We start from the raw sequence: 24,309 nt of genomic DNA, 5'->3' as shown, positions 1-24,309 counted from the left end.
ATTGGCTAGTGGCCCCAGTACCTACGAACCTTTGAATTTACACTGCTAGTCTAGTTGCTCTAGACTGGCCCTCGCTCCCCTGAAAAGGACCACCCACTCTGACCTTGCTGGTCCGAGTAAGAAGCGATCTTTTAATCCTCCGTGGGTTGCCTTTACCAAGGCTTGTTAGCTCCAATCCGGAAGATGACACCGCTGACAGCGAGAGCCTTTGTGGGATAGTTTGTGATCCACTCCTGGACATCCTCGGTGTCCCAAAGTCTACGTGTCAGCGGAGACAAGCTTCTTGACAACCACCTGATTGCGCCCGACATTGCCTGGATCCTTCCTGGTTCCACCCTGGTCACTGCTGAGTGACCCAGACTCTGTCCCCTCTGCTTTCAGGTACTCTACATCTTCGATCCGCCTTTGGATCCAACCCGACTCTCCATCAGACTGTGTGACGAAACCCAACACACTTTGGCACCTATGCACCCGCTTCCTGTGGGTGAGGTAACTCATGAACGCCGGTGCTCCTGTACTGGTATACACCTCTAGTGTCTAAGTCTAAAGTTTGGTAATTCTAGTCCAGTCGGAAGACTCCTAAAACAGTAACTTTGTAACTTTTACGCACCGTTGACTTTGCATTGGTGCATGCGTGTGCTTTAAGCGCTGCACCCGAGTCCTGCGGGCTTTTCCCGACTTAACTATTGTTAGTCCCGCATCGCCCCAGCGATTCCCAAGGCCCGGGCCTTACCACTGTTAGATTAGTGATACTTATACCACTATTTTAGTATATGGTTTGAGTGGCCCCTGGGCCTCATCCATAATTGTGCAACTTTCATATGTTTTACTGTGCTTTTGTTTAAACGCTTGTGCTTCTAGAGACATAAAGAGTATAGAGGATTATTCTGACAATAAATACATATATTTTTCTAATATATAACTTGTGTGGTGTCCTTTCATTTGATATTGCAGGATTGTGTTTGGTAAAACAGCTGGCTTCACATGCCCCCTTGAGTTTAGCCTGAAGGCTGCTTAGTCCATGCTACCCCTAGGATAGCTTGTCTATAAGGTTGACTTACAACCACCACCATAAGGGATTGTTTGGACTGATACAAGGTGCCCCCAGAATTGGAGACATCATATATCAGGCCAACTTCTCACATGGGGCAAACCTGGGTGGGCCCCCACTTGCAAAGCCTTTGCCTGATGGAATGTTGGAGCCTGGGCAGGCCATGAAGGGACCAGCCAAGGGCAGTGCCTGACTTTAAAATTGCGTCTGGAACAGGACTACTCTAACAATACAGGGGGCACCAGGAACACGAATGATTGGCAGGGGTAGTGATTCCCACACAGCTCTTCTCCAGTAAAAGCCCTATCAGGAGAGCCAAACGATAGGGCGGTGGAGCGCCACACTGTCACATGCATGCTCATTCTAAATGCCTGACTCTAAGATGGGTTCCCCAGCCTGACTCATGAAAATATTGCTGGGCTGCACCGAAAACTGCCGCCGAAAGCTGCTGCCATATTGGGGGTAACTGAGCAGGCAGCGGGCTAGTTGTTCTGCGCACCGAGAGGGATAAAAGACGCCCCGCGCTGCACATACATCTAATTGGCTTAATTTTGACTCCTGAGGCGGAAGCCTGGAGCCTGTGCTTTTTAAGTAACTTGCTGGAAACCTGTTGTTTTTAAAATATTACTCACCTTTTTTAAAAAGCATCACTTTGCACTCAGCCTTACCCCCGCACAGACGATTTAGGAGCTGACCCGGGGGCGCTGGGCTGCACCGAAGACTGCCGCTGAAAGCTACAGTCATATATGGGGTAACTGAGCAGACAGCGGGCTAGTCGTTCTGCGCACAGAGAGGGATAAAATGGACGCCTCAGAACATACGCGCAGCCGGCGCGCCAAAGGCAAGTCCGTCTGCGCCCGTCCGCGCCTGGCCCGGGCCTAGGGCCAGGAACCCTGGCTCTATGGCAGGAAAAACAGACAGTACGTCCAATCAACAACAGGTGAGAAAGAGGGAGGATTACAATTACAATTTCGATTACTTGAAGGCCCTGAAAACACCTTAAATGCCCAACTGTCCAAGAGCTCTTTCTATCATGGAGTACAAAGCTTGCACACACTGCGGGTTTCACTTTACCCCTAATCTAGAAACCCCGGCTACAAACATATCATGCTAAAAATCACAAGATCTTTCCGATTAAATCATATACTCTGTCCAGCATTAACTGTTGATCGTTCCCTAAACATAAATCAGATATTTTTTACCTACTTTTTAATGATCAACCAGATGCGGTCCTTCTTACAGAGACCTGGCTCCATGAGAGCTCAGGCCCAAACACTGCAGTAGCTTTACCCACCAATTATACTATGGTAAGAATGGACAGAGATAGAAGAATGGGAGGTGGGATTGAGGTCATTTTTAAGAAGACTTTTAGCTGTAATTTGAAACACCTGCCCATTCCCGCATGTGAAGCGGCGCTATTTAAGCTCACTCTCTCCCCTAAATTTACATGCTCTGGAGTTCTTGTATATCGGCCTCCTGACTACCTTGCCAACTGGATTCCAACTTTTGTGGATTCTATTGCTCCATATGTCATAAACACAGCCAATTTCACAGTACTAGGTGATATAAATTTACATCTAGAAGATGCCACTTGTAAAAACAGTGCTAGATTCATTTCTGATATGGCCTCCCTTAATCTCGACCTACTCAATTCTGGCCCGACACATATTGCCGGACATTTTTTAGATCCCATATTCTCCAATCTCAGCACTATTTCCTGCACCCCCGCTCTTCCAACCAGCTGGTCTGACCATTATCAGATAAATTTCTCTTTAACTTTACCACCAGACAAGAGCACCTTAAGCAGCTCTAAAGGGACAGGGGAAGCTAAGAGAAATTGGAAAAAGTTAGATATAAACAAATTAAATGCTTGCCTGGATGCCCAAAAGCCATCCTCAGAGCAAAATGTCCATCCCCTTGCAGTCACACTGCAAAGATGGCTTTCAGAAGCTATTGATACAAGCCTCCCTATTGCAAAACAAAATAGCAACATCCATTATCCACCAGCGCCATGGTACGACGAATCTCTAAAAACAATAAAAACTAATTGCAAGATCCTTGAAAGGAAATGGAGGAGGGACTGCCCTCAATCCTCCAAAATACCTATAAAATGGCGTTGGACAAATATCACAAATGCTGCAAACATGCCAGCGCCACTTTTGTGAATACAACCATTTCAAAGGCATCAAACTGTGCCAAAACTCTGTTTAACACAGTAAAAGTACTTGCAGGCTCGGAAACCTCAGCAAAATCCTGACTCAAGCCAAATGTGAGGAACTAGCCTCCTTCTTGATAAATAAAGTTGATGGAATCTACCAAAAGATTGTTTCGCAAGAAAAAGTACAGGATACCTCAACTTGCTCTACAACACTTATGTCAGAGAAGCCACACCCCTGCTAAACAAGCAGTCAAACAAAATGTTACAGATTGCATTTTAACAAACTGGCCCGTCTCACAACTGACAATGTGGTTTTATTTCCTAATTCCATTAAGTCAGGACCACCGAAAGATCCTCTTCCGGCAACTATCAGTGATAACTCATCTCCTTAATTCATCGATTGAAGAGTCGGTGATCCCCTCTACATCGAAACACACTATGATTCATCCGCTACTGAAAAAACCCAATGCGGACCCTGCAGCAATCACTGCTTCCGATACTGTCAAACATTTTAGAAAAACATATTCACACACATCTGGCGCAGTATATTACAACCAGCCACTTGCTCCACCCCTCACAGTCAGGCTTTAGAGCTGGTTTCTCTACTGAAACCACTCTTTTAGGAGTCACGGAAGGCTTTCGCCACCACCTAAACAGAGGAGAAACAGTGGTGCTCATTTTGTTAGACTTGAGCGCCGTGTTCGATACTATATCACACACTGTGCTCATAAACACACTGAGTGCACTGGGGATAAGCAGAGCCGCCCTAAACTGGATCAGAGCTTTCCTCTCAGACAGAACCTTTCAAGTTTTCTCTCAGAATGCCTGCTCAAAAACACACTACTTTGCACATGGTGTGCCACAGGAATCCATTCTAAGCCTGTTACTGTTTCATATCTATGTAAGACCTCTAGCGGAGCTGGCTGAGAAATCTAGACTGTCGATCTATTCTTACGCAGATGACTCACAAATCATGTTTTCGCTATCCACGCACAACCTCAATACCACCTCAATACTTAAGATGGGCTTAACCAACATAGCAGCTTGGATGCAATCAAACTTTCTGAAATTGAGCGGAGAGAAAACAGAGATACTGATATTAGAAAAGCGGAAAGATCTCTGGAGCCAACAACATTGGCCGTGCAAAATGGCGTCCTTCCTACTCCCTCACTGCAAGTACGAAATCTAGGCATGCTCCTTGATGGGACCCTGAGTATGCATTCCCACTCAGTAAAATTCGCAGCCACATGTTTCACCATCATTAAATGGCTGCGAAAAATCAGCTGGATGCTACCAGAAGCAACAAGAAAAACCGTAGTCAATGCCTTAATTACATCACGGCTTGACTATGGAAACGTTCTTTACGTGGGATCAAACAAACATGTAATCCACAGATTACAGATGGCTCAAAATGCTGCAATTAGACTACTATGCAGAGTCCCCAAAACAGCTTCGATTTCATTGCATCGCCGTAAACTACACTGACTGAATATTGAAAATCGAGTGAAATTTAAAACACTTACCTACATGCACAAAATCAAATCAGGAATGGCCCCTAACTACCTTTGTGTTTGGGCCAAACCCTATGTCCCGTCCAGAAATCTAAGATCGGCTTCTCAAGGAAGATGTGCCGTCCTGAAATTCAAACGGGCCCGGATAGGGGGAAAAACCTTTGCGTTTTTAGGGCCGTCTTTTTGGAATTCACTCCCTGTCACGCTCCGACATTAAACAAATTACACCACTTTCCACAAGTCGCTCAAAACCTGGCTATTCGATAAATTAGATGCCTGTGTTTTTCTCTGTTTCGGCTTTCTGTCTGCGCCGGGAAACCCTTTTTGGGTAGCTGCTGCGCAATATAAATTTATAAACTAACTAAACTAAACTATTGCATCCGGCCTAGCTACAGCCCAGTAGAACGCCACTGTCTTACTCAAATCAACACGAGGTGCCCACAAGCCAGAGGGGGAGTATCGTGACCCACAGGAAAGGCTCACGCCGCAGCCTTTATGCCACCATAGAAAGTATTGAATAAGTTATCCAACTACCTTGCTTCCGCTGAAAAGGGTCCAACACACGACGAAGGGAGTCAGACTACCACGATGGCGCTTACTAGAGAGGATCAAGTGGCTGCACTTAGAGACTTTAAAATGGAATCATGCATGGAGATTAAGCATGACCATAAGTCAGGAACAGCTTCCCTTTAAGGTTTCTCAATAGCATACCATACTGCACACTGTCACATTCAAACTCACAATCATTCAGTGAAGGAAAAGGCTGAAGCCAAAAATCTTTTTTTTTATATACCAGTATACAAATGTTTATTAAATGGATTCATTCAATACATTAAAATCTGTTTAAATCTCTCCTGTGACTCATAAAAACAACAATCTATATGAATTATTTTTAATTCGAAAAAATATTCAAGAAAGAACAATACAATCTTCATTAACACATGATTATAATCATTCCAACCACTAATAGCATTACGGTTTACAAAACTGTATATTCTTTGTTCATAAGAAACTCTAAATAGTGGTAGGCCAACAATGGACCAGAAACCAACGTGTTTCGGTGGTATCACAGGGTCCAACCACCTTCTTCAGGCTTAAAAAATGATGATGTCTCCCAGTAGTCTTTATCTAGTTCAGAGACCGGGATGTTGAAGTGGGGTGCTTGTTTCTCCACTCGATCTAACTTTACACTACTCTCACTACTTTTTTGAGGCAGGTCTGGTATGGATTCCTGAAGACACCCCTATTTTTCTTGAAGGGGGACAATCTCTCGAGGGTTCACTAATCTCCCACAATTTTTTTTTAAGTCTTTAGTGTTCACCTCCTGTCATCTCTGCTGCCTGGATTAGCTTCAGAGAGTCGCCATGCAGTAATATCCTGATTAAATAAAATTGCACTTCTGCAGCTTCCAAATGATTTGCCTTAAATTAGTTGTAGCCAAAATATACACTCTCTTGATAAAATCAAATGCGTGCTCCTCAAGCTTCCTGCGGAGTTAGATGCTGGGACTGATTAGCCGACGACACCCAGCTGGTGGTCACCCCCATCACTCCCCCTCTGACCTCCACAGTTGTCTCACTGAAGTCCACCGATGGATGAACCTCTCCTCACTAAAGCTAAACGGTTCAAAGACCGAGATCCTCATGCTTGGTCACAAAGGGCCCGTCCTGCCGCCTCACCTCTGGCCCAGCTGCCTGGGTGATCCCCCGGCTCCCAAGGCCGAGGTAAAAAGCCTAGGCGTTTGGATCGAAAACAACCTGAGCTTCAGAACACAGGCAAAAAAGACGGCAGGGACCTGCTTGGCCTCCTCAGAGCCTGTAGAAAGATCTTTCCCTTGCTCCCTGCGAACGCCAAGAAACTCCTGATTCAGGGCCTCATCCTGGCGAGATTGGACTACTGCAGCGCAATCTACTTGGGAGCTCCCGAAGCCACCCTCAACACACGGCAGAAAGTCCAAAACGCCGCCGCCCGCCTACTGACTGGTACACCTGCAAGATCCTCTGCCAAGCCAGCTCTCAGGTCTCTCCACTGGCTCCCAGTTAGAGAAAGAGTGGCCTTCAAGGCTCTTTGTCTGGCCCACAAAACCCTTAACAACAACGGCCCCCCGCTTCTCAAGGAATTTATCATCCCCTACAAAGCGGAACGGGACCTCCGGTCCAGCGGAGAAAATCTCATTACAGTCCCCAGAGTTAAAAAAGCCAGGGCCGGTGGCCGCCGCTTCTCGGTCCACACGGCCAAACACTGGAACAACCTCCCACGAAATCTGAGGACAGAACCTAATCTCCTCCGGTTCAGGAAATCACTAAAGACCTTCCTTTTTCCTCACCCATAATTCCCTCCACTGCTGAAACCCCCGGAGATTCAGGTTTAGCGCTGGGATGCTTTAGGGTTACTACGCGCTTTACAAAACCTTTAAATAAATAAATAAATAAATGTAAATTTAAATGTAAATGTACAGGAATTTATATAGCGCAAATCACCGAGCGGTTTCTAAGCGCTTGCTTAGGGAACCCGTCCTGGTATTCCCCTGTGAGATAACCCCGGCAGGGTATCCGCAAGGTGAAAGCCAGGCATCCCACCGCAAGGGGCCATTGTGGAGATTAAGCAAGCTATTGCCCAGAGTCGCAGAGTGTGAACCCGTGAATCGAGTAGGCACCTGTAACGACCGGGTTCTCGGACCAGATAGGATCAGCTCCTCAGAGCACCTCCAACCCAGCCGGAACGTAACCACCTCCCTCCTCAGGACCCATCTATCCAGGCACCTGGGTAAATGATACCTACCTGAGGATGGGGAACTCGCAAAATACAAGCTCATATCATCAGAAACACCACTAAATCTATAGGGATTACTAGGAATACTCACTGATTACTAAGGACGTCCATGCCCTACACCACACTCATACCTCATAGTCTCGCGACCACATGGGTCCAGACTAATCTACCCTGGGGCAGTTCTGATTATTTACCATTACACACTGACCACAGTCAGTACTCGCTCGGCACCTCCGCACTCCTGCGTGCCTACACACTGGTCTGCAGCCCTAGTGCTCTCTCCCTCACAGCCCGGTCCACAATCCGGCGAACCTACACACTAGTGTTCCTCCCTAGTGTTCTCTCACTCACAGCCAGGTCCACAATCCGGCGAACCTAAGCACCAGTCTCCCACCTGGTGTTCTCATTAACGCCGCTTACCAACGACGATCACTTTCCTATGAATACCTTTGGAAGGAATCTCTCATTGGCTACTCGGGATATGATACTACAATCTTATAGCACACAACAGTTTACCAAATTAGATAATGTACTATCTATTCTCCTCCTCAAGGGGCCCCTCTCTCCCTCATTGCTCAGTCACTCTTACCTGACCGGGAATTACATCCGTTCATGAAAACAATGCCTGAGTAGAAGAACAGGTTACCCTGATTGAACAAGAATACAAGGCACATGCTGGTTCACTAAGAACTGGGGTATCTTTATTACGGTAACAATAAAATGGAAATAGACACATACACAGATCTGCGGGGTCTCTGTAACTAACAGGAACTGTAACACACCGCTGAAAGAAAAAGGATTACACATACAGTATAAGGACAAGGTTAATGTTTGGAAATACAGAAGGATATCACCTGAGGGGTGTGGGGTCTTGCTCTAGCTGTCATCTGGGCTCCTCTCTCGTCTGTGCCTTAGCTCGTCTTAGATCCTCTCCTGCACTCTTGGACACACGTCTGCGCTGATCACTCTGCACTGGATTCCTTTCCCCCACGAACTCTCTCCACCTTCCAACTTCAGTCTAATGGTTTCTGCCGCTCTGATAACCGTTCGCTCCACTAGCTTCTTCACTCTATTAGATTGTCTCTGTGCTAATGTCCAATTCACTCCAGCTGCTCCCACAGATTAATCCACGGTATAACTTCAGTCTCTTCCAAAAGGCATTACTTCAGACTCCAGCTATTCACAACTCCTCCTGATAAGTAACTGCTTCTGACTGCTTCCTTCAGTTCCAGCTCACTGACTGTCTGTCTGTCTTCTCTCTGTTCCAAGCATCTTCTGTCTCTTCTCCTCCTGCAACTGCACTCCTCTCCTCTGCTCCAATTCAACTCAAACTCTTTCTGATTCTCCACTCCTTCTGCAACTCCACTCCTCTCCTCTGCTTCAATCCAACTCAACTGCTTCCAGCTCAAACTCTTTCCAGCTCGAACTCTTTCCACTCCTCCAACTCAACTCACTGCAACTTCAGCTCAACTCCTTCCAGCTCGAACTCTTTCTGCAACTCCAGCTCAACTAACTAACTCCGCCTCTGCACTTCACTAATATGGAATGCTGTTTCCTCATGGAAAGTTCCAGCCATCAGCCTCCTCCCACCAGGTCCATGCACCAGGCTCCTTGCTCTAGACGCTCCCACAGTGATCAACTGCTTGTTTCGTCTAGAGACCTGAGCCCAGGGACACTTCTTGATTAGATTCAGCTCTGGCCGGTTCTCTCCGGTTCGCTTAGGACGAACAACAGCTCAAAACTAAAATATTACCTTTACCCTACAAGCATCTCAGCTGTGCAGGGACAGAAAGCAAAATGGAGTCTCTCTAGTTCTGGGCCTTGTAGGCCTGAGAAGGATGAAATAACCCTTAGCTCTATCAGAGTACCTACACAAACCATACCAATATGTAATATAAAGTCAGGACTACAAAGGACACATAATTATGTCAAAGCCAATAGGCAATAGATGGATTAGAGTCAAGAATAAGGGATCTATCATCATATAAAGCAGCTATCCTCTTCTAGGTCTGGAAGAAAGGGCTTAAAAGGGCCAACACAAGGTAAGAATACAGATTATAGATGTTAGCAAGCTTAAAGTCTTCATCACTCCGAAATAGAGCCAAAAACCATGTGAGAACAGCACCGGAGCGAGAATTGTCGAGTCCATGGACATTGTAGGACTCAAGACCCCGCCGAGCCGGGAATTGAACCCTGGTCCCGGGCTGACCTCTGCTTCCAGGTCTGCCTCCTCTAACCAGTGAGCCACACTTCTCCATTAGTGTCCTGGCGTTCTCCGTTTACAACATATCAACGACATACAGGCCTCTCAGAACAAACTGAGGGCGGACGTCTCCGGCCGCACTTCAACTTTCCAGCAAGATGTAGATGCCGTAAGGTCCAGGGTACTGGAATTGGAGGACCAGATACAAGCACTTGATATGCGCATGTCAAAGGTGCAGGAAAAACAGCACAATTTCCAGACGCAACTCCACCAGGTCCTCATGAAAGAAGAAGACCTCGAAAATAGATCCCGACGGGAAAACATTCAAATTTGGGACCTGGAATAAGGCGCAGAGGAGCCAGACTTGGAAGCCTTTGTGGAGGGTTTCTTTGCTGAGATACTGAGCCCATGCCAATTGAAGATCGAGATCGACTGGGAACATTGTGTGGGGAACTAACAGACGGGAGAGCGGAGATGCACACGAGACGTACTTGTCAAGTTGCACTCTTTTAAGATGAAGGAAGCGATCCTACAGGCGGCACGGAAAAAAGAGGAGACCTCTTTCCAACGCTATAAATGCACGCTCTTCCAGGATCTGGCCCCCTCCACGCTGGAACGCACCCAGAAATTACTTCCAATAACGACAAAACTGTGAGAAGACAACATCTGCTATAGATGGACCCTTCCCTTTGGACTCACTTTCGAATTTAACAACAAACCAAGACACATCACGGATCTGGAAGAGGGTCTATGCATTCTGGGACTACCGATTCTGGATGAGATTGACAGTCACGGTCCTATGACAAGTTTGGAGGCAACGCAAACAGCAGCAAGACAGTGGTGCATGGTCTCCAAAGGCAAACCTAGCTCAAAATGAAGGTGGCATATTAATGCAGGATTTCACAAGAGAGGACGCCCTCTTTAACTCTGATGCAGCACCACGTCAATACACTTGCAAAAGAAGATGGACTACTGCCGGAAGCGTTCCTGCACTACCAACACGAAGATCTTGCTGCAGTGAACTCCAGTTCACACCACTCCCAAAGGTTATTTTCTGCATGAAGCAACTGGCAGTTGAGGTCTCTGGCTCTGACCATGATTCCTGTTACCATATGGTTCTTCTTCAAGTTTGAACTTGTTAAGAGCCCGTTGGCTCTGCAGTGTAAGGTTTCTAAGGAGCATTACTATTTTTTTCCTTTTTGAGTGGGGAGGGTTCCTGGTGGTGTTCATGGGAGATAATCAGGCATTTCAGGTGCAACAGATAGGTCACAAGGGCATGTGGGGGAGGAACGGTGGGATAGATGGCAAGAGTCATGGGGGTAGTCTTGAGAGGCAGAGGAGACAACCATCTATAAAAATGATTTCCTTAGCCTCATGAGATGTGAAAGGAATAAATGTACCCCTTAAACAGCAAAAAGTCTGAAAATATCTTGCTGCCCGCCAGTTTGATGGTGTAGCGTTGCAGGAAACGCACCTTAAAAAGACCGATGAACTTAGACATCGTCATAGAAGCTATACCTTGATTTATAGGTTGTCCGCCAACTTCAAACTGAGAGGGGTTGCACTTCTATTTCATAGTTCGGCAAAATTTCAACACGAGGCTATAAAGACAAACAAGGAAGGTAGGACAATTATGGTGAAGGGAAAATTGAGAGGTAGACTCTGCACACTCATCTCCACTTACGCACCCAACACGGGACAGGCGCTGTTTTTGACCTCCCTCTTAGATTTGATAAGCGAATTTGTGGAGGGTCCTGTGGTGCTTATGGGAGATTTTAACCTAACGTGGCATGCCGAGTTAGACAGTACACACCCGCACAGGGCAGCTACTAGCAACTTCTCAAAGGGACTCAAGCAGAAAATGCAGGCCCTGGGTCTGAAAGATGCATGGCGAACGCTTTACCCCATACTAAAGATTATTCATTTTTCTCACACATTCACTTGACCTATTCTAGGCTAGACCACATATTTATAAGTCAAACTCTGCTAGGCTCCTTACAGGTCGCAAAGATGCTCCCAATTATGATTTCAGATTACAGCCGAGTAACTATTAGCCTCTCCTGGGGATGCAATGGGCAAGGCACTCATAGATGGTATTTCCCAATCTCAGTAACTAGGGACAGGATATTGTGAGACGAGTTAAGAGCCTCCATTTTGGATTACTTCAAACTAAACACCAGGCCACATCACATCCGAATAATTGGGATGCGTTTGAAGCAGTCCGCAGAAGCAAATGTATTCAATTGAATTCAACACAAAATAAATGAAGGGCTAAGGAACGAGAAGAGTTGGAGAAGGAACTAGAGAAGGTAGAGAAGGTCATCCCGAGTATTGCAGCGTCAGCTTAGTGCACTGATGGGGAAAATCAAGGCGATTTATACCAGCAGGGCTAAATACACATTATTGAGCAGATATCCTACGCCCAGGGGGGTAAAGTGGGATCCAATTTAGCGAGACAGCTGCGCACAAAAAGGGAGCAAGAATACATTGGGGTCATGCAGGATATGGATGGTCCACTAACTCACTCAGACAAGACCAAAGCCTGCATCTTCCAAAAGTTCTATAGGGAACTTTACATTGGCTCACCTCCAGACACATCAAGGCAACAAATATACCTAGACTCGCTAGAACTAGCCTACATCTCGCCTGCTGAGAGGGATCATTTTAATGAACCTAGCATGGCCGAAGAAGTGAGACAGGCAATCTTGAAGTTTAAAATCCACAAAGTCCCTGGACCCGATGGCCTGATGGCACACTTTTATAAAATCTATACGGCGGAGCTTCTCCCAAACCTTACAGTGTTGTTTACTGCTATAGCAGAAGATTCCATGGTTTCGACCTATATGGCTGAGGCTGTGGTTAAGGTTATCTCTAAACAAGGTAAAAATCCCCAGAGTTGTGCGTCGTATAGGCGTATTGCGCTGTTAAACCTAGATGCCCAAATCTTCTCCGCAATATTGGAGGCGCATTTAGAAAATGTAATTTCTGCACTAATCCACACTGATCAATCCGGCTTCATAAAAGGTAGACAGACACATGACAACATCCGGAGGACAATACACCTGATTGAAAACGTTTCCAAATTTAAGATTCCAGTGCTATTGTTGGCTTTAGAAGCAGAGAAGGCCTTTGATAGGGTGGATTGGTTGTTTCTCTTCCTTACCATGCAAAAGATCGGTTTCGGGGACAAATTCCTTATTATGGTTAGGGCTAACTATAGACACCCACACTCCAGAGTTCAGGTCAATGGCGCTTCGTCACTCCCATTGGAGTTAAGCAGGGGCACGAGCAGGGTTGCCCACTCTCCCCCCTCTTATTCATCCTTAGCATCTAACCCTTGGCTACCCAATTTAGAGCAAACCCAGAGATTAAGGGCATTCACTTTGGGGGTACAGAACACATGGATTTGCTCTTCGATGACGATATCTTGATGACACTCACAGATCCAGGTCCCTCACTTAAGGCACTACAAATAGAATTGGGTAAATTCGAAGAGGTGGCAGGCTTTAAGGTCAATTTATCAAAGTCCTATATTCTAAACCTTACAATCTCTGAGGTAGAGGCCCTGCAGCTCCGGGGGCAGACCTCCCTTCGGCGGGCTAGACATTCCATTAAATATTTAGGCATTCAGCTCACACCGAAGATTGAAGACTTGTATAAAGCTAACTATCCCACATTACTGTCCCAGCTCCAGCACGAATTTTAATGCTGGAAACGGCTATACATTTCCTGGCTCTGACAAATAAATGCCATTAAAATGACACTACTCCCAAAGTTACTCTATCTGTCCCAGGCACTCCTAGTCGACTTAGACCGTGATCTACTACCAAGGCTTTGCTCCCTTATTACTCAATTCATATGGCAGAGGGGTAGGGCGCGTCTTCAGTTCCATGTCTTACGACAACCCAAGAAGGAGGGGGGTGTAGAGCTCCCGGACTTCTCACTATATTACCAAGCAGCACAACTAAGAGTGATGGCAGAGTGGTCAATTAGAGACTCCAACAAACACTGGCTCTACACGGATAGGGCGAAAGTGGGAAGGTGGATTTGGGACATGCTCTGGATGCAGAAGAAAGATGGACTGGCCAACGCATACATCAGCACCCCGACACGTACCACTCTAAGGGTCTGGGATGAGGTCACGAAAGACGAAAGAGGGACTACCTTCCCCTCACCTTACACACCCATCCACTTTAACCCAGATTTTCCCCCGCTATGAGGGAAGGCCCGTTTGATGGGTGGCGGGAGGGAGAATGCTTGATGGTCTAAGATTTGTTCCACAACTTTGATGTGCTTACTTTTGCAAGTTGCCAAAGGGAATTTAAGGTTGCGAGTAGCGAGCATTTCCACTACCTCCAACTCAAACATTGGGTATCCCAATGGCAGGTGAGGGAAGCCTCCACCAGAGAGCTTACACAGATAGAGCAATAGATACGGAAGGTGGGCTCAGCAAAGGGGGCGATCTTCGTGCTCTATTCAATGTTACTATCAACAGTTCACGCACCACGAGCACGCTACCAATCGTTCTGTGAACAAGAGGTGGGGAGGTACATTGCAGAAGAGGATTGGCATCACATATGGTCGGACATTTCCAAGAATAATCAGTCAGTGCCCTTGAGGGAGGCTCACTACAAGACCCTGTTTGATTGGTACCTATACCCCTCGAAACGAAAAAAAATATATTTTCAGACACATCCAAGCTATGCTGGCGAGGTTGCGGCCTTCTTGGGGATTTCTGTCACATATGGTGGGATTGTCCTGCAATTCCAGCTTTTTGTTAAGAGATTTTATCACACAATAAAGACATGCTGGGATACCCCATACCAACCTCAATAGAGGGACTACTATTGGGCATTAGAGACCCTGACCTTGAGCACCTGATGAGAGTGGACAAGGCTATCCTATGTGTGTGTCTTTGGGCAGCCAAAACTACAAGAGCGTTAGCCTAGAGAAAGAAGGAGGCACCTGCTCTGTCGCTATGGCATTTGTGACTCTGGAGAATCGTCACCATGGAAAGAATGGCAGATATCTTTAGAGATGAATACAAAAACTTGGAATACAAATGGGGCCCGTTAATTACTTTCCTGTCCCAGGATCTCCCCTCGGCGGTATGTCCCGCCTCCGTGAGAGCTATGCACCTCTTTCAGTTTTAAGCTGACTAATGTCCAGGCCCGACTTAGCACCCCAAGGTATTAAGGTTGGCAAGATAGCTGTGAGAAAGGTAATGCCCCTCTATACGGCACAAACCTGATTGCCCAAAAGCCTACCTTTGATGTTACACCCCCACCAGGGAGGGGTGGAGGGAAGGGCGGGTTAGGGGGGGGGGGGTTGTTTATTAGAATTTTTTGGGGTGTGTCCCCCAATGTTGGTCTTAGTAAAATGGATATGACTCGCAATGCGTGACGGGCGAGGCAACTCTCCAAGGTCAGCTGTTGCAGTGTGAGGAGTGAGATCTACATCATCATTCAAGACGCCAAGAATAATTAAGGAACAACTGGGATTTTTGTGGGGGCTTCAGGTATCTATCATATTTCAGCCATTTTATCGATGTGAGGCAGATTTATGTGAGAGTGGGTAAAGCGGGGGCGAGTGTCCTGTTGATGGGGTTAAACTGAAAAGAAGCTGCAGTGTTGCAAACTCTGTCACACTACTATTCCAAAAAGTGGGTATCAGAAAAGAGCAGATGATCATCAGTGTCTAGTAGCTTTATTTTGCCATGTATCATATTCGAATGTGTTGGAAGGTGAAAGGGTATGCATGGCTTTGGAGATACTGCTAAATTGTGGCAGAAAATTCTAAGCCAACACTTCCTACTGGAGGAGCAAAATATGATGTCATGTTTTGTGAACCACAGCTCACCACAGCTCACCTTTCAAACCTCCAACAAAGCCCAGAGAAGTAATAGAGACTGCGATCGTGTGGCGCCCATCTGCTCTTTCCAGCAATATAAGCCACATATAAGCTCCCAACGGAAAGCGTTAGACTTAGACAGAACACTTCCGACGCCCACAACATAGTACAGGTATGCCATGTTTGGCTGTTTACAGTGGCACTTCCGACCACTGCACACTGTTCACATTCAACAAAACATTAGATTCAACCCTTAACATAAATCCAACAAAGCCCAGCAATGCCATACATTTGGCTACCATGGTATCCAACGGCACTTACCACTTAGAGCCACCTCTCACACACACAAGAACATCAAACACCCCTAGGTCAGAAAAAAAAACACAGCCACCCAACCAAGACATAGAGCAAAAAACAATACCAAGAACATATCATATCAAACCAAATCAGACTCTGATCTGTAATGGAAACCTTTGAACCATTTGCAAAGTTACCCGCAGACCCCAACGTGCTATCTATAGGAAGAAATGCAAGGATTAGCAGTGCCACAGGCCAAAATGCATGTTTGCTTATACTTCCCCAGCAAAAAAGAATGCATATGATTTTGCAGCTCCCTGCTTCCAGGCTGCACTTTTTATCCCTCCAGTTGGTGCCCCCTTAAGGAGGCGGAATGCCTTCAATGGCACTAAAGTGTGAGGCAGCACAAGCCCCGAATACGCCACTAACATATAAGTCGCAGAGTGCTGCTATGCAAGTGTCAATAATATAACAAAACTTTTTGAGAGATTTGCGGGTCACTTATGGTTTCGCTGTGGGGTCGAATAAATCAAAACATTGAATAATCAAATCACAGCTGATGTGGTTTGTAGACCAGTGTGTGCAGTGTCACTGCTGACTGCACAGTTTTAGAATAAAATCATATTTGCCAAGAAGCAACAGATTAAACGGTTCAGCACATCTAATTAATGAAGAATTTAATTTTCAAACGGATAAGCCATAATGCTACTTAAAGCACGAGGAACAAACCTGACTCTCTGCGCCCGAAACTTTTTTTTAATACTGCCTGAGAAAAAATGAAATGTCTGAAGAGGGCCCGTGCACTATTTTGGTGGCCGTGGGACATCGAAGGGATTGTTTCGTTATTTGTTGACTATAGCGGACTTTCTTCTGGGTTTAGTATCAGATGCCATTCCCGTGCCTCCCCGGGGGATTCACTATTAAGCCCGGGAGCTCAAAGACACCGCCTCCTCCGGCCCGCCAGCTTTCCACTTTTATAGTAAAGCATACCAGTGTGTGGCTGTAAGTTAAGACTTCCACACTCCAGCCTCGTGAAAATGCTTGTCTGTGCCCGGGGGGCGGATCGGATTGCAGCTGTGTGCCGGCGCCTCACCTTGGCTTTGCCCTCGGCACACGCAGTTTCCCAGCAGGCTGACTAATGTTCTGACCCGGCCCGGGCCTGGTTGAGAAGTGCCTGTCAGACGTGTTTGCTTGCTCAGTGTCTAAGTGTCCGTCCTGCAGCCCGGTCAACCAGGGAACTTGGGAGCCCTCCCAGTGACCCCAGGGAAGCCCTTTAGGAGTAGGCCACCACTTTGGCTGATGGAAAAACACGTTTGCCTGCATTTTCATCGTTTTCTAAATCGTTCGCAGCTTTTCCCTAAGAATATCCAGCTGTCTTATGGGTGTGGTACCTACTTGTGGGAGACTCGTGCACAAACCACCACTTGCGTGTACGGCGACTCAACACTTTGCACTTCCCGTTTCTGCACTTCCCGTTTCTGACTAGCGTTGTTCTTTCGGGAGATGACTGGGTCGGGAAAGCCTAAAATTATTTTTTTCCTGTTGTTTTTCACATCATGAATCCTCTCGCGTCCTGACAGCTGAAGCTCGGCTGCTGCCGCGAGGACATTTGTAATCAAGGTGTGTGCAGGTGTGTTTGCAGGTGCACTCACCCTGCTCCCCTCGGGCCTCGGCGCACGCGGACAGCTGGCCGTTTTTCTGAGGGCAGCTGTCAGTGAAAAGCCTGCAGGCGCCACCCCTGCCTACACTACAGCAAGTGGCACCGAGTCCACACCACCGGCCAGGAAGTGATGCGCGTGGGAGGACACCCTGCATGGTGACGGGACACTGTGAGGGGGCAGACAGCAATGCTGTGAGAGGACTGCGAGCTCTCAGGGGAAACAGCGAACTGACTGGGATTTGTGAAGAAACAGTACGTTGTGAGGGCAAAAAGGTGATGTGAAACGGGACACGCTGCACAGTGAGAGGATACTCCGTACTGTAAAAGGGCGCAATTCGCATTGTGGAGATATACTTCTTTGTTAAAGGTTACGTCATACTTGCTATCAGTGGATTCTGCGGTGAAAGGATGAACTTCAGTGTCAACACACATTGCAGTGTGAGGAGACAGTAGGAAGTGAGGCCCGCTACATTTGGAGTGACGCGCAGCACTTTTAGTGATAGTGCCGCACACCATCTGCGTACACTGCACTTTCAGGGTTTACAGTGCACCGCCAGTGAATCCACTTTGAGAGGGCACACTGGCACACTGCGCAGTGAAATGATACACTGCACCGCAGGTGACTGCGCTGCACTGTGAGAGGATACACCGAACCGTCATTGTGTCCACTGTGAGAGGTGAAGCTGCCCGTGAAAGGACACACCGCGCCAGGCAATGGCACACTGCGCTGTGAGTGGTTGCACTGCACCGTGAGAGGATGCACTTCACTCTGAAAAGTATTACTGCCTCTTGAGGGGGCCGCGAGCGTTCCCGCCTTGAGAGGTTACACAGCTGGGGCACTTCGCCCCGCGAGAGGACCCACTCGCCTCCCTGGGCGGAGAGGTGTGCTGCTGAGTCCTGAGTGACGCCGCCCGCCTGCCCTGCTCTCTCATCCCGTCAGCACCCGTGGCATGGAGCCGGAGGTGCGGCTCCCACAGCTCCCGCTATGATAACCAAGGCAGTCGCTCTGCTCCTCTCCCAAGTAAGTTCTCTTTGGGGGTCCCCTGGCCTCTCTTTGCTCGTGTCTGCTCTCATCACCCTCACACCTAAGGTGAGAGGGTTCTGGGGCTCGGCGCTCGCTGTCTCGCAGCTTTTCTCCTTTATAAAGTGCATGCCTTCTTAAAGTAGTTTTATGAATGTTTCTTCCAGCGTTGGTGCTGCTTGTTTACGGTAAAGTTTCGTGCTCATGTCTGGATGCAATGTCTTGACCTTGAGGCGCCTGTCAGCCTGTAGGACCTCTCCTCGTGTTGGCTTGTACTATACGCCTCTCTTGTATAACGCTGAATAATATTGCAAATAAACGCAGCCCACTTATTTAAAATCATAAACGCACGTTGGGCAAGGGAAGCGCAGCTTGAAGAGGTGTCATGAGAAACGGAACTCATTGTTGGGTGGCAAGAACCCATTGTCTGTATGCTGGCTGCAGGCTTAAACTGAACACACCTGCATGCGAGTTTATTTACCTTTTCCTGAAACCTGACAACTGCACCTTATTCACCGACCTCAGAGCCCCAGCAGCAGACGGAAAACCTTCTCTCGTTATATGAATGTTGTCGTATTTATTATATACTTCTTGCATATCCCTTAGCTGCAGTGTCTCCCGAGAGTGCTTTGAAGCATGTTCTAGCCTTATGCAGCACTATACGAGGAAAATAAAACAATGTAAAATAATAAGCTGAAGCGTTCATCCTATGTAATGTCGATGTAAGCTCATGCGTTTGGGAAGGAGGGTATTTATAACATCCAGGTTCAGGCTTTTATAAGCTGGTTCCAACATTTGTTTTTTTTAAATGGACAATGTTGTCCCGACCAATTAAACTTTGGTCCAGATTTGCTCTTATTTAGAGCAAGCACTGAACGGAGGCCAAGTGCTAATTTGTGACGCAGAGAAGTGCCCACTTTCCATTGCAAAGTGCATTTTGCCCTATGGGGGTTTGCCCTGATCCCTGCCCGTCCCCACTTTTTCAAATATAACGAACAACTTTTAGGGGCACATAGTCAGATTCCTAGTGGTTTAAGCAGCGTTATGGCCTGTCCTTTTGAACATTATATTATTTAGACGTGTTGAACATTTTACTACATCATCTGCTGATTGTCGCTCCATGACCCAAGGCCGTTTTGTAATGTCATTCTACACTTTTCAGCCCAAAATATCCTTTGAGCTGAAAAAGTTCACGCTATCACAGGGCAAACTAGCTGTACTTCACAGAGTGCCAAAAACATCTTCAATTTTGTCTGCAAAGGGGTCTAAAGGGAAGGCTCGGACTGGGACAGAAAATAGCCCATTGCAACGCTGCAGACTGCTGCAGTGCTGTTTTGCATGAGTGTCAGTACATCTGAGCTGGCATCTCAGAAGACATACACATGTAAACAAAGTATACAGTGTCTTAACTAGACGTAGCACAGGGTTAACTGATTGACATAGGATATCAAGGTTATATTCACCCTAAAACCCAAGTAATCAAATGTACAGTATCAACAATACAGGGAAAAACACTACGAACCCAAAGATATTTACCTGCACGCATTTATAAAATATTTGGTTATACCTAGGACATATCTTAAGTAGTGTTACTTAATATGTATACCAGATAATAGCGGTGCTGCTGGGCTCTTCTATTGTTCCGAAAAAACAAGTATCAGCAGAGTATTATTTATAAATGATTAAATTGGGCAAATATTGTTTTCACTTTATGCAGCCTTTCCTTGGAAAAGAATAGTTCCACATTTTCAAACTAAGTTTGGTGGATGGTCCTCAACTCATCATGGTGGAGGAGGACAATACAACTACCACCTTGATTGACCACATATAGAGATAACCACTGGCCCAGTGGTGAGCTTTGCACTCTGTCAGGAATCGCCTTCATGGCAGATCCTGTTGAGGTACAAAAAGTTTGGTGATGTGGATCATGTAGCACCCACACCAGTTCTGGAGCACGTAAATGACTACGCCACACACAGAATTCTGAAATACCCTTCTTTATTCTTCGACTTTCAACCGCTAATTCAATGTACTGAGTCATAGACTTTATTGACTACACCCAGACACATTCAAATACCTCCCAACTGATTATGTAACTCTGTTGGGAGTCTACTTAGAACCACAAGGTCTTACAGTATATGATCACTGCATCTCCCCCTTTTCCAAACAAAAAAATCGTAAAACATATATACATTAGGGCTCCTCAATGAGTTGTCGAGGTGCTCACACCAATTTTCCAGATCGAGTCTTAAAAGGCAAAGGAGTTGCACTGTCATCTGGCATCGTAGCTGTAGACTCAGATGTTTGACTTGGACACTCAAGTGTACTTGTTTCACTCCTGAGGTCTGGAGCTGACAAACATCCAAGCAGCTGTTTGAAATGGGATGAGTCTCTGGTAATGGACTTTCTGGGACGTTGAGCTGTCACCATATGTCCTTTACTTGTCATGACTCTCAATGTAGCCTTCTTGTGTTTCCGTTTTTGCTTGACTAGGACTCAGTCTCCTTTAAAAACACTGTCCCTGGTGCTTCTGTGCTTATCTGCATAGGCCTGCATCTTTCTTTTGTGAAAAGCGTTCGTGACACAACTCTCATCAGTGTCTAGTACTCGGCAATTGGTCCATTGTGGTAGATTTGTCCCAATGGCTCTCCCAAACAGCAATTTATCAGGGCTTTCACCTGTTGTAGAATGGGGAGTTGACCAATAGGCATGAAGAGCTGGACCCAAAGCTGACTTGAGATTGATTCTTTCAAGCCAAGAATGCCGAACAACTTTCTTCAGGGTTTCCATAATTCATTCAGTAACACCATTTGCCTGTGGCCTGAGAGGCACGCGTATCTGTTGCTTGATGTTCAAATGGCTAAGAAAGTCTTGAAGCTCTCTGCTATTGAGAGGAGGACCATTGCCAGATTTGAGGGTGAAGGGAACACCCCGCAAAACCTATCTTCCAGCCTCTCGATTACTTTGTCATTTGTGGTCGATGATAAAGCTTTCACTAAGGGAGAACGTGAATACTCATCAATCACTACTATGAGATGATGGCCATTGTTTAAAGGTCCGACGAAATCAACTGCAATTGTCTCCCACCCTTGTTTAGGAACACAAGACATATTTAGCAGATGCTACATTTTCTTTAGAGACAAGCAGTTACACAGGTGACATGCTTTCAGTTTCTTCTCGACTCGCCCGTCAAGGCGAGGAAACCACACTCGGTCTCTGAGGGCTCTCTTAGTGGCTACAATCCCACGATGCCCTTCTTGTGCCACTTCAATAACTTGTCTTAAGCTCTCAGGTATGACAATTCTCAAACCTCTTAGTGTGATACCTTCTTGAGTGACAGAAAGTTCTTCCTGCACATTCTTGAATGTTTGATATTCAACGTAATTTGTGAGCGTCGATTATGTTTTCTTCATGATTGCGCTGCATTTAAAATGCTTAAGTGTGAGCATATCTCAGTCTGTATTGGTAGCAGCAAGGATCTGCTCAATGGGTAGAGCTGCAGGAGTGCTGGACTTCACTATGAAATACATTTATTCTTCAGCCGCTTTAGGCGTTGCACCATGAAGCTGTAATGGCACTTGTGAGAAGTAATCTGCAGGTTTTTTTCCTTCTCCGACTTCTGCACAGCTTTAGCCATACTCTTGCAATCTCATCCCCCACTTCTCAATGTGAGGGTACATCTTGACTTTCGGATTCCTGAAAATAGTGAGTAACACCTGGTGGTCACTGACAAATGGGAAATGCTTTCCGCACAGAAACACATGAAAATGTTCACAAGCCCACACTACAGCCAGGCTCTCCTATTTCTGGCTGAGAATAGGCACGTTCAGTCTAAAATTGACTTCGGCTGGCAAAGGTCACAAATGTTTTTCTGAACATTTGGATGTCCATTGTCTTAAGCAACGATCGTGCAAAACCCCACCAAACTTGCATCTACAACAATCTCAGTGAGTAATTTTGGATCAAAGTAAGCTATTTCAGTTGATTTTCAATTGTGTTTTTGATTTTCTTGAAACTTTGATCACATTCAGAGGACCATTGGAAGGGAACATTCTTCTTTGTCCACTCTTGTATTGGGACACTCATCGTGGCAAAATCATAAATGTATCTGGAGCAATAGCTGGCCATGCCTAAGAAAGACCACAGCATGGTTACATCTTGCATGGGACAGGTTGATGGCAATGCTTGTACCGTTTCAGGATCTGAAGCCATTCCCCGTTCAGAGAAATTATGCCCAAAGGCTTTGAGTTTGGTTTAGAGAAACTCACACTTTTCTGCATTTAATGTGAGACCTGCATCAGAAAACAACACGCTTGCATACGAGTTTGTTATGTTCCTTTCATGTAGCCCCAGACACTAATATATCATCACTGCAGTTAAAAGCCTGTGTAACAGGTTGGATTACTCAGAAAATTGCATCCTGAAAGATGTCTGCAGCGGGTGACACACCAAAACAGAGTCTTTTTTATATCTGAACAAACCAACATGAGTTGAAAAAGTAGTAATTAACCTACAGTTCTCTTCCAGCTGGAGGTGATGTATCCTTTGTTCATAACAAGATGGGAGAATATTATGGCACCATTCAGCTGTGTAATCATGTCTGCTATGTGTGGACCCGGATCTCTGTCTCTCTTGATTGCTTTATTGGCCTAGTGCATATCAACACAAGTGCACACTGCACCGTCACTGTCCTTTTTTGGCACTACCACTATGGGTGAAACCCATTGTGTTGGACCAGTAGAGTGCTTGAGGATGTCATGCTTTAATAATGTTTCCAGTTCTTTCCCAAATGCCTCCTGTAAATGAAAAGCAATCCGAAGGTGTCGCTGAGCAACAGGACAAATGTCTTCATTATTGTGCAGTTGCACCTTCATTATCTTAAGTTTCCCTAGTCCATGACATAACAATGGGAATTTACTTACTATTTTAGAACATGACTGATTGACTGACTGACTGACTGACATACTTATAAAGCGCTCGATTGCAGAGGCGTCTTGGCGCTAAGGTGAGTAGGTACCATTGCAAATGCTTGCTGGCCTATGTGCTGGGGAAGAGCCAGGTCTTAACCAATTTCCTAAAAAGAGACTTATTGGACTGTAATCTAATCGTGATCGGGAGAGTATTCCACAATTTAGCCGCTTAATGGGTGAGGATCTTGCCACCCCATCTGGATTTTCTTTTTTTAGGGACCAGTACCAGCCCTGTATTGGCTGACCTACGATTCCGCAGGAGCGAGTACCAGGAGAAAATCATTTGAATATCCATGGCTCCTGCTCTATATAGTGCTTTATGCACAAAACAGAGGGCTTACAATTCTACTCGCTGTCGAACTGGGAGCCAATGGAGTTGTCTGATAATAGAGGACGTAGGGTGATGTTTAGGATTATCTAACAGCAGTTGTACTGCCGCATTCTGCAAGGACTGCAGTTTGGCGGTCTGGCCTTTATCAATTCCCAGGTATAAAGCGTAACCATAGTCGATCTTTGAAAGGACAAGAGCTCCTATCACCGTTTTCCTGAGGGTTAGTGGAATAAGGCAGAATTTTATGCAACATTTTCAGAGTGAAGAAGCAGGAGGAGGTTAGCTGATTGATTTGGTTTTCAAACTTTAGTTCATCATCAAATATGAAACTGAGGCTTCTAGCCTTAGTCACAGGGACAGGACAATTCACCGCCTCGGAAGGCCACCATAATTGGCTCCATACTGAAGGACCCAACCCAAACTCAATGACCTCAGTCTTTTCAATGTTAAGCTTCAGAAAGTTTGAGTTTATCCAAGCTACAACT

General features: G+C 46.1%; 1 protein-coding gene across 1 annotated transcript in view; it reads left to right on the top strand.

The window, feature by feature from the left end:
• Positions 1-17,631: 17,631 nt before the first annotated feature.
• The window catches only part of CRHR2 (corticotropin releasing hormone receptor 2), a 1,750,647-nt gene continuing 1,743,969 nt past the window's right edge, over positions 17,632-24,309 (top strand). Inside the window, exon 1 of the mRNA XM_086940889.1 lies at positions 17,632-18,523. Coding sequence (XP_086797015.1) covers positions 18,488-18,523 — 36 coding nt within the window. The 5' untranslated portion in view covers positions 17,632-18,487. The remainder of the gene's footprint in view (positions 18,524-24,309) is intronic.

Source organism: Lissotriton vulgaris, chromosome 10 (assembly GCF_964263255.1).
Source record: "Lissotriton vulgaris chromosome 10, aLisVul1.2, whole genome shotgun sequence".
Lineage (NCBI taxonomy): Eukaryota > Metazoa > Chordata > Amphibia > Caudata > Salamandridae > Lissotriton > Lissotriton vulgaris.
Note: the sequence above shows the minus strand (reverse complement) of the source record. Positions and strands in the feature narration are given on the sequence as shown.